General features: G+C 39.4%; 1 protein-coding gene across 1 annotated transcript in view; it reads right to left on the reverse strand.

Moving 5' to 3' along the window:
• The window catches only part of CSMD1 (CUB and Sushi multiple domains 1), a 1,614,989-nt gene that overhangs the window by 707,813 nt on the left and 895,156 nt on the right, over positions 1-12,020 (reverse strand). The window contains exon 7 of the mRNA XM_063099815.1: positions 9,323-9,400. Coding sequence (XP_062955885.1) covers positions 9,323-9,400 — 78 coding nt within the window. The remainder of the gene's footprint in view (positions 1-9,322; positions 9,401-12,020) is intronic.

The following is a 12,020-nucleotide window of genomic DNA, read 5'->3' on the forward strand; positions in this document are numbered from 1 at the left end:
TTTTTAATGACTGGTAAGGGGATCTTAACCCTTGACTTGGTGTCAGTATCATGCTCTCCCAAGTGAGCCACGATCTTTAGTATTTCTGACTGAAGTTACTCACTAACAAATAGTTGATCATATAAGATAATTTAATTACAACAATGTAGTGGTTCCCTCTTCTGACTGCTACTAGAATAAGTTTGACTGTATTGACACCCTAATATCAGTAATCTCACAATCTTCCAGAATTTCATAGTTTTTCTCATTTAGTTATATATGAAGACAATTATTTTATCAATAAAATTTGATGAAAACGCATGATATGTTGAGCTTCTAAAAAAAATAAGTGATGGAAATGCTAAAATCTGCAGTGTTTTTTCAGGTTGGCCATTATCTCCAGGTTGTTTCCCATCCCCTCTGAAGTAAAAGAATGCAATTTCCAGTCATTTTGTGAAGTGAGTTGTTCCCTTTAGTTAATCAATTATGTGCTCTAATTGTATGTGAAACCATTTAAAAAGCATTTTACTTTTTACTAGAGTTATAATTCAATTTGACCATCTATAATCCAATCGTGCTACCTCTTTTTTATGTATTTTAATAGATCCTTTTTTTCTGTTTATTTAAAAAATCACATTATGTAGATGGCATGTTAAAGGATTAATGAACCACCTAGTTTTGCTTCTAGTTAGCAGTGATGCTATTCTTCCCAAATGTATCTAGACAGCAGTGCAATGTATTCGCAGCAAGATTTTCCATAGCATTTTAAAAGATATTTTAGCTCCTGCAGTGACAAAGGCCTATTTAGAGACTGCAAGCATAATTTACTTATCCAATTTATGAAGCAATTTATACAATCTAGCATATTCATGCTATATGGGGATGGGTCTTTGTTAAGAAAACTAGGATCTTTAGCAATTGCAAAACTCTGTATTATTACATTTTATGATGGAGCAAAGTAGACTGGGGCAATTATCCCTCTTGTTTTATTAAACCTTTATACAACTGTTACAGACTAATGGGACTATTATTTTTCCTACCATCGAAATCTGCTTCAAAGCAAGATCCAGAGTACTTAGTGCCAGAAATCCAGCACGTGGAATAGCAGGCATGCCTTTTTCTAGCATTATTACAAATCACTCTCGTCTACTACCATTGAAATAAATCACACATCACTGACATCAATAATGTCTCCTTTAAACAAAAGCTGATAATGAGAAGCATCTCTGGCAATTCAATAACAAGCCTAGTATCTTTAACAATAATATTATAAAACAAAATGTGTTTTTTTATAGATGAGTAAAACAAATCATGTTAATTATTGAAGACTATTCATATGGGGATTAATAAAACAATGATATATCCCATTACCTGGGAACTTATGGCCCGGAGAGACTGACAGTTGGAAATGATTTTCAGAATAAAATTTCAGACCTTGATAGTACAGAGTACCTTTACAGCTGATAAGATTAGGGGATGCGGAATGACTTCTCTTTCCTAAGCAGTCTCATCTTAGAAATTGTGTTGTCCGTCATTCAGCTTTATCCATAGCTTCTCTCCATTCTCCTTCACCTTCGTCCCACCCCTTCATGACACACCCCACTTTAAGCTCCAAATCTGGGGAAACACTTTGGAGAACAGCAGGGCTGCATTTCACTGAAATTCTTCAAATGACCTTCCTATAAGCAAGCATGTCCCAGTCATCAATTCAGTAACAAATGGACTGGTTCAGCAGTGACATGGAGAAAAATTAGTATGTTATAGAGTGTTTTCTAACCTACTAGAGCACAGAATTTAGATTGACAATGAGTTTTTATTATTGATTGCCATAAACTCCTGACAGAAAATTGAAAATAAAGCAATTAATTTCTCACAACATTAATGTTTCCTTCCTTGCAATGTATAAATATATAATACATAATACATAACAACACCAAGATGATTGTATTCTATTGTAATTGATGAATTATTTAAGTATTTGTGCCTCTTTCATAAAATACAGGTAATTTTGATAATAGGCATAATTCTCTGTTAACCAATGCCTAGCAAATGTCTATAAATGAGACATTACAGTGATGCAGCCATCCAAGAGGTTCAATAAAGAAGATTTGGTGACTTAACTTACATTGTATCTACTTTAACACTGCTTTGTATCCTTTGTTTTTATGGATTCCTGCATTTTATAAGTTGTTCTACCAATATTTTTAAACATAATAAGTTTCCATTTTTACTTAACCCTTGATCAGTGTTGCTTCCTTTATGACAGCACTCTTTGCATGACAAGTATTTACATTTATCTGATAGATATTTACTGTTCTGAAACACCAGTAGACAGTAATTTCCTGCAGGGAAGAAACATATGTTAATCATCTCCGTGACAGCTCCTGGACATTCCCCTCTGTGTGTCTGTTGAATGCATGAATGAAAATGTCAAATACAAAGACCAGACTGAAGAAGTGTCCTCTCAGCACACTCCTCTACGTCATCACATAACTACTTAATTCAGTCATTCAGATCACAAATCCATACTGAGCATCTATTGTGTTCCTGAGACTCCTGTAAATACACGGTAGAGGTCAGTGACCAAAGCAGAGAAAAATATCTGCATTCATGGTTTTTATAGTTTAATGCGGGGAGCAGGAGATAGGAAATGAAAAAGATTATGTGTGTGTATAATGTACACACAAATATACAAACACAGGTGTGTATGTGTGATATAAACAATATGTTATGATAACTGAAAAAAGAAAAAAAAGTAGAGCATGTAAGAGAAAAAGACAGAAGTGGTGGATGGGCAACATGTGTGAAATTTAGGTAGTGTGCCCAGTGAGAGCCTGCCAAGGAGGTAAATTCTGAGAAACGATCTGAAGGAAGGAAAAGATGTGGCTCCTTTGGGGAGATCATTTCAGACTGCAGAGAGAGAAGTGCAAAGACTGAGGTGGGAGTTTGTCTCAGGTCCTTGAAACTCAGCTTAGAAACTGAGGAACAAGAGCACGAGGAATAGGAGATCAGGGTGGGGAGGCAAGGAGTTCGTGTGTGTCTTTGTGAGGAATTTGAACTTACTTTGGCTGCGATAAGAAGCCTTTGAGGGACTTAGAGAAGAGGAACGATGTAGTTCCATTGATATTTTACCCAGATCCCTCTGGCTGTGAGGTGGGGACGGACTTCAGGGGACAAGCGCAGGGGTAGAAGACAGGATGAGGTTGGAGCAATAATGCAAGTGAGGACGATGGTGCTTTGGAGGTGAAGAGAATGGGCTGGCTTTGGACCTGTGCTGGGAGAGAGTGGGGCTTGCTGGGGAAGGAGAGAGGAGTGGTGTGGAGGTCCAGGACTGAACAGCGAAATCATGGCTTTTTTCTGAGATGGGCAAGAGTACAAGTGACACCTGTTATACATCAGTGTGAGAATTCTGAGTAGGCAGGTGGATATATGAATCTGGAAATCAGGAGAGAAGTACAAGATACAAATGCAATCTGCCTCATTCCATTCTGGAAGTGGATCACACAGAAACAGCTTTCCAAATGATACAAACTATTGGGATGGTTGGCTTCTTTTCTTTTTTTCTTTTTTTTTTTTTTAAAAATCTCTTATTGTAACCATATTAATTAGAATTCTTGGCTTCTTTTTTTCCTTTTTCCTTAACTTCCATAGATCCCTGTTTATGAGAGAGGATTGATGGTGATGCTAGTCTTTCCCATTAGAAAATGGATTAACTAGTCATGCCATTTTCAAAAGATAACTCAAACATTTTGTAGTTATAATTACATCATTAATTGCATAAAGAGACATCACTTTGCAGTGGGGTTCTAAAAACAGAGCTACCAGTTTTAAAATCTGCCCTTCCAAATAATTATGACTAAGCCCAAAGAAAAGCCAGAAGAAAATGGAACCACCGGGTGTCATTATAAAAGACAATATTCAACCAATTGCTTTTCATTAACAGGACTGTCTATTTGGAAACTTGGAATAAATACTATCCAGTTTTGCCTCAAGGTTAAAAAAAAAATGATTGCTCATAGAAACAAAGGGCAAGTAAATCAACAGCTTATAGTTGCATGTAGGAGAATTCTAGGGGCATTTATTTTGTAATATTCTGTTGTTATTTTTCCCAAGAGTTTACGAGACAATGCCTCATATTGCTCACATTTTCCACACCTTTTATTCAGCCTCATATTAAATAATGACTCAGAATCAACTGTCCTGTCCTGCTTGGGTATAAAGTGTTGTAACTACAAATGCTCAATACACAGTACATGCCATCAATTCATCTGAGGGAGTTACAACAAATCAATATCAAATTTTTAAAGTCATTTGTTTTTTAACTTTACACGATGGAAAATCTCCAGCTGAAAAATAACAGGCAAGGGTTTCATTTATCCTTCTCCCTACAGATTTTTATGTTTTGCAATTAGAAGCTCACAAATGGATTATCTAGCCTAGTAATCCTTACATTGAGCATTGCTAAAACTGTATTCTGCCAAGGAGAATGCCCAGAAGAAGAGAGGAGAAAAGACTACATCTACTCTGACCATCATTCAAAATTATATAGTGGCTATTTAAAAATCTCTTGATATTCAAATGATTTAATCGCAGAATAAAGACTAGTTCACCATCACTCAGTGAGTGCAAAGAAGATTGCTGGTGAGATGTTTGCTAAATTTACTCCAGATGCACTTTCTGTGGCATAATGTTGCCTATTTATGTTGTAATCTATCCAAACTTAACATAATTAGAATTTTAGAGAATTCTGCAGAGTTATCCTTGGGTTTTCCTGAAAACATTATTGATTATAGGCTGATGTAAAAACAAACATCTAAATTTTCTCATTGTAAGGGTTAATGAAGGGCCTTGCCCCCATCGTACAGAAGAGTTGAAATGTCTTCACAGCCGCCGGCCACCCTCACTATGTGCTTAAGTTCAAGCATGCTAATGATGAAATGAATTAAAAAGTACTTCTTGGTAGAATGAAATCAAGGCTGTTTGAAGAAATTGATGGAGTTAGGGATTCCAAAGCAAAATTCGCAAAAGGTTCATCGGATGGAGAGGCATAAATAGGAGAATCTGTAGGGCTTTTGTTCCACGGCATGGAGTGATTCTTCCCTGCATTTTCTATTCACTCATTCATTTAATCAGTAAATACTTGCTAAGTGCTTATTAGCTTGGGCTGTCAGAGGATGAGAAAGTACAGTGTGTCACTTGTGGAGGACAGTGGATGGGAATTGCTTCTCCAAGAGGGGTCTTCAGCCCTAATGTAGCTCATCTTGCTTGGACCAAAGGTATGATCAAGGCAGGTCTAAGAAGAAAATAAAAACTGGTGCAGCAGGAAGAAGAGCTGGTAGGTGAGCATCCAGACACTGTGATGTGTCCAGATACATGACAGGCCCTGTTTATCTTTCAAATAAAACAACGGGGAGATTTTAAACTATGGACCAGGTACTGTACATTTGTATAAAACCAGCTGTCTTAATTATTGTAATTATATCAGGTTTCTGTCATTAAACTGCACGTTCCCTGAGGTATTCTGGCAAATTCTCCATATCCCCTGCCAGTGCCTCCGTTTCTCTTCCTGGCACTTACGTAGGCTCCTAGCTGATGCCCAGAAGACAGCAAGGAGGAGTTAACAGTGAAGGACTCAGGGTGGGCCTGATATCTCCAGAATGCATGGATTCCTCTACTTGTCTAGTATTTGCATATATATATATATATAGTTCTAAACATTGGGATCTTGGGTAGTTTGCCCTCTGTGGCTTACCAATATCTTGAACATTTTCCTTCACCTTAACAGGGTCCCAAAGGGAAACAGATGCCACTTGGAGGAGAATGCTGTAAAGTAGAATTCTTTATAAAGGCACTATTGACACGAGGGTGAGTCTAGGGCTCGCACCAGCAACAGTGCAGTAGCTTAGGTATTAGTGACAGATGAGCTCTTCCTACCTCCTAGGCTGGAAGCAACATGGAGAAAACATTGGTACTGAAATCCAGAAAAGAGAGACCTATAGGGTCGCTCCTTTGAAAAGAGCTATGACCTTTAACCTTTGCACCTTGGAGCATAGCTGGCTTGAGGGGACTTTGCCAGGAGGTAACCCCAGCCTCATTTTCCTACTTCTTTCCAATTGCCTGCTGGTGCTGCCCACTGACAGGACACAATCCAAACCCAAGAAGAGAATTATTATAATTCACCCACGTCAGCTTTCAGTCAAGTAAGCACTGTATGGACACTTCTTAACAGACACAGACTCACACTCTGCAGTAAAAGGCCAACTACGCGGCCATCGCAGCCACGGTTTTACCCTGGGAGGGATCTCACAAAGAAGAAAGACCCATAAACAAAACAATTTCAAGCCTGTAGAACAAAAAAATACTAAGACAGAGGTAAACAGAGAGTGATGTGACAATAGCTAACAGTGGCTGTCAGACCCTGCAGTAAGTATTTTTTAAAATATTTTTTCATATTTTCACCAAAACCCTTAGTTGGAGGAACACTTACGTGACTTGTGCAAGAGCGACTTGTGTTCTTGAATTCAGTCCCTAGAGAAGCAAAGGCAGTGGTCTCCGAGAGAGACTGAGCTCCTGAGGTAGAGCAGAAATGCTAGAGACTAAAGTTTATGGAATGGCTTGAAAAGAACAGGGCCTCTATTGAAGGCACCAGCATTTCACTACATGTAGATAAATGACTAAATTATGAAGTCAGCATCGGAAATCTATGCAACAAGTGTTACTATGTGTGGATAGAATGTAAATTACTCTTATATGAAGTCTCATAAAGATGGTAAGGGGCTCATGAGGAGCAGAAAGACAACACAGGTATATATATAACACATGTTATAACTGAAGGATCACACTGTCCCTGGAACATGTCCTGGATGGGGCCCACCTCCCACGACCAGCTATGGAACAGGAGACGGCAAGTTCAGCTGTCTGGATTTTACTTCCTTCTCTACAAAGTAAGATCCCATGCCATTTGAACTCTTGCATGATCGATGATCTATTACATTCTTCACTTCTATTTATATATGGAAAAACTTCCGATGGGTATACTTTACAGAATTTCTACTACATGTCATATATCGGAATTGGCAATTTACAAATGTGTTGGTTTATCCACATGATAAAACCTTATAAAAATGATTACTATTTTAATTTTATAACTGGTGAAACTGGGCCTCAAATGACATACTTTTACAGCTGTTGAGTCCTCATCGCTCTAGCTTCAAAACCTGTCCTTTCCTCTATGGAACACTTAATTTAATTTTCTCAGTCATACTTTCCACAGAAAAAATCATGTTACCATTGACAATGTTGCTGGTCTGAGAAGGCTCACAATGTCTTCAATTTCTCATGTTCTCTAATACTTAATTCTGATATCTGACAAAAAGATAGTTTAATACTATTAGGAGAAAGGACAACACACTTTCTAATACCAAATGAGTAATTATGTATTTTTCAATTCGTGTTCAGATAAAGATAGACAAGATATTCTCCTTACAAAAAAAGCTTTCCCTAAATGTCACACTAGCAGGGAAACTTGATGTCCGATTGATCTCATATTGGACCTGATGTTGGTTTAATGTAAGAACTTCACCTGATATGTAGTTCTACATTAGACTTTAGATCATTTCTGCTGGGTTTGTAATCATAGAATTTTTTTCAAAATTATTGTAAATACTACATGCTTGTATCTCCCACTCTATAGATTAACCTGAACTAAAAGCTAATAAAAAAAAACAAACCTAAAACTTGATTTAACAAAACAAAAACCCTTTATTTCTTCCTCTGTCTCTCAGTTGCTCAGTTGTTTTCATCCTTTCTAAGTTTAATTTCACTTGAAGGACACTGACTGTGATTATTCAACAGAATGTGCAATGAAACATTTATGGATTGATTTTGGGAGAGGATCTCTAAGGACCAGAATTGCAGTCAGTTTGGTGGATCTAGCCTGTGTTTGAAGGCTGTGTTCTAGGAGTCGGTGTCTACCTCTCTGTCTCCCCCTCTCCCCCAAGTGCTGCAGGACAGGACCACTGTACAGGCATTGGACTACTGCTATGTGGGCAATTGGCAGGAAACCCTAAAATGGTGGGATATTCGGAAAGCAGAAGTACGTCAAACTGTAGCATGATTTTCAAAAGATTTTTATTGTTTGTTTTTATTTATTAGTTTTTGTAGAATAGCTGTCACAGATAAAACCTCACATAGAAGCCTGGTATAGCATGCAGATGAAAATAGAGTTGGTTGACCGCAGAAAGCACAGATGTCCATCCCATGCCTTCCACCTCTACCAACTGCTAGGCAGTAGAAAAACAGATAAAATACATAGATCCAAAACACCAGGATAAGGAGCACCCAGAGAGTACAGAAGTAGGAACAACACAAGCAGAGGTCACCAGGGATTTGTAGAAAAGGCAACCCCATAGGTCCAAAGCCTTATAGAGAGCATGACTCATGAGAAAGGGCCATACTGGAAGCTGACCCACTTGGTATCTCAAAGGAGCCTGCTGCTCTCCATGCAGCAAGACAAATAAACCCACAGTGAAGCTGTGACAAAGAAATTCTGTAACAGAGGTTAGAGCACAGCACAAAGAACAGAGCCAGGAAACAGCCACCTGAGTCTGAAGGAGTCAGAAAGGCTCCCAGTGACGAGTCTCTACAGACACACAGGAGCGGGCATTGAGTGGAGGACTTCTGGCATTTCTGGCAGAGAAGCACAAAGACATGGTGGAGGGACAGTGAGGTGGTCCTCACAGCTAACCAATGATGACGGCCATCGAGCGGAAGACACCAGAACAGAGAGTGTGGAGGACACCTTCACCATCCCCAGACACTGATCCAGTGCCCACAGTGTGCTGGACAAATACAGACGTCAGCAGGACATGGTCTTCAGATCTTGCTTTCTCTTTGGAAGGACATAAAATTGCCTGAAAGCTATTGTCTTCAGGCAGGGGGTGATCAAGAATAATTTAACAGGAAAATGACAAGACCAGACTTCTGTTTTCCAAAGATCAGTCTGATGGGGGGGGGGGGGTACATGAGAATGGAAAGAGACTGGCATGAAAATGCCTGACAGTGCAACGTTCATTTAAGAGAAAAGTATGGAAGGTCAAGTCTCAGATAGTGAGGGCAGAGAGTGAAGATAGAATTTAGGAGGTAGAATCACTACGACAGTCCTCAACAATGTGAACTTAGTGTATATTCTTTCTCCCAGGAAATACTTTTAAGGGTAGAAAAGGAGAATGAGATGAAGTGGGAAAAGCAGTGCACAGAATTCCTTCTCCTTAGCTGCTCCGTTCTCTCCTCTTCCCCCTTTAATTGACACATCAATCCTCATACAGAAAGAGAGCGGACTTACAGACAGAGTTTTTATGGCTGCTGTCCTTGCTGGGTAGCATCTTGACTCCTCTTGACTTCAATTCTATTGCCTTTTTCACTGGAAGAAATAAAATAAAGCCATTAGTAGGTAAGACTTGGAGATCATAAAACAATGTTTCATCCTCACAGCATTTCCAGGCATAACTGATTTCCTACCAACTCCTGAAAATGGGACATGTTTTAAGAGGTTAATGATGCAAAGCAAATGAAACAAAAGAGCTTGTAAATAATTAATGCAAGGCTATCAAACAACAAGATCATGCTTTATAATAAGTGTCAGGAGCTAAAAATAATATGTGCTGAAGTTTACCTTACACATCCAAACCTATTTGCCACTGGGAATGGAAAATTCTACAAATCATTATCATTTCACCAAAGTATCCAGGCAGATCGCTCTCTCAGTTTCTGTATAGTGATGATAAAGTTATCTAAATTTGCTATATTCATAAAAATTTTTAGATAAAAATGCCAGTTGCTCATTTATTTACTTACATATTTATTTCACCACTTAAAGTTTAGCAAATGTTTATTGACATGAAGCTAGCATGGAAAAGGAATGTTCTATGTGCTGCACGTAACACCAGGTAACTTCCAGATTATTGCAATCCATGAAAAGGACTTATATGGTATTGGTTTATAAAGTCATAGTTCTCAGACTTAAATATGCTTCTTGATTTTCTAGGTCCTGCATGAAACATTTCAAGAAGTTCCACTTTGGGGCTCAATTCTGGGGAAAAAAGGGGGTGAGAAATTTTGTGGGAAGAAAATAGAAAATAATCTGATCCTCTGAGAAATCATACACTTGGTTTATTAAGTGTCCAATTTAAATATTTTCTGCTCTTCACATATGAGACTAAACCTAGAAAAGCTACCAGCAGGAAGATATAGGTTTAAATCTCTGCTTACAACTTGTTAGCCAGGGCACTTAACTCTGGGCTGTTAGTGCCTCTATGAAATGGGTGTAATGGTTAGTTTCACACATCAACTTGACTGGGCCACAAAGTGCCCAGATACTTAGTCAGACATTATTTTGAGTGTGTCTGTGAGGGTGTTTTTGGATGACATTGAGATTTAAATCAACAGACTGAGTAAAGCAGTGCGTGGGCCTTGTCCGGTCAGTTGAAGGCCTTTGTGAAACAAAAAGGCTGACCCTCCTCAAGGGGGAGAGAAGTCTTCCTGCCTGATGGAATTTAGGATCATTTTAAAATTTTTTTTCCTGCCTTCAGATTTGACTGAAACATCAGCTCATCTGGTTCTCCAGCTTGTGGACTCACCCTGCACATCTTAGGGCTTGTCAGCCTCCACAACTGTGAGAGCCAATTCCTTATAATAAATACTTTTGTTCATGAGCATGTGTGCATGTGTTTGTTTATGTGTGTGTTTGTATATATTTAAATATATTAAACATATTTATTATTAAATATATATCAATTTTCTGTATTTATATGTATGAATACACACAAAAATATGTATATATAAAGCATATATACATACACCTACATAAGTGTATTTTTCTTGAGAACTCTGACTAGTACAATGCAGGGATACAAAGATTGTATAAGGTCTAGTGGTAATGAATGTCCTGTTTTAGTGCAGTATGCTGAGTACATGACAGTGTATGACAGTGTTAATGATTTCATATTGCTGACATTCAGATGGCTGCCCTGGAGGTAGCCATAGGACTTGCCCTTTGGGATTGTCCGTCCATCACTGATGTCACTGAGCACTTGCTCCTCTGCACTCTCCCCTTCCTCTGGCCACTGAATATTTAGACACACCTGGAAATAATGCGTCTGTGGCTCTACCTCTCAGAGTTCCCGATCCCACTTCTCCTCTTACCTCTTTACAGTTACATTGTATGATATCGTTTACTGTAGGAAAGATCCACAATCTTCCTCCCAGAAGCCCTCTGCAGTCAAGTTATAATGCCCCTTGCTCGTATCAGGAAATCAAGGCTCATAGATTTGTGGAGGCATGTGGGGAGTGTGCGGTGGGATTGGAACTCAGATCTTCTAGTTCCAAGTCCACTACACTTCCGAGTCTTCTGCTGGCTCGAGTGCGGAGAGGGGTGGAGGGCAGGGGCTGCAGTAGCTGGACCTTCTGGAGAGAAGGAAGCTGGAAAGTGCAAAGCCCTGCTTCTGGCCTTCTCTCTCCATCTGGGCAGTGGAGGGGAGGACAATGCTAATGAAACTGCCAAGACCCAGGCGCCATGCTGAGCATTCAACAGACCCCTCCCATTTCAGCTTCACAACAGTCCAGGGTGAGGAGGACGCGTATGGCCACATGACAGATGAGGACACAGGCTGCGGGACTGTGGAGGACTCATGCAGAAGTAACTGGGCAGAACCGAGATTTTACTGAAGGGCTTTGTGATTCTCAAACTCATACTCTTTCCAGTGCGGCCCTCTGGGGGTAGGTGGGGACACTGGGGAGCCTTCTCTCTACCCTCCCCACAGGAGTGACAAAGACAACCCCGTCTCCTTCCCAACACTCTTCTCACCCAGCCCCTGAACTGCACCTCCAAGGAAAAGACAAATGTTTCCCACAAACACAACCAGATGTGTGGGAGGAGTGAAGAAGAGACTTAGAGAAGAAGAAGGAAAAAAAAAAAAAAAAAAAACCCCACAAAAATTAGAGAGGCTGAGTGTCCAGGGGAAAGTGAGGTTCCCTCTCCTCCT

This window comes from Cynocephalus volans, chromosome 1 (assembly GCF_027409185.1).
Source record: "Cynocephalus volans isolate mCynVol1 chromosome 1, mCynVol1.pri, whole genome shotgun sequence".
Taxonomy (NCBI): Eukaryota; Metazoa; Chordata; class Mammalia; order Dermoptera; family Cynocephalidae; genus Cynocephalus; species Cynocephalus volans.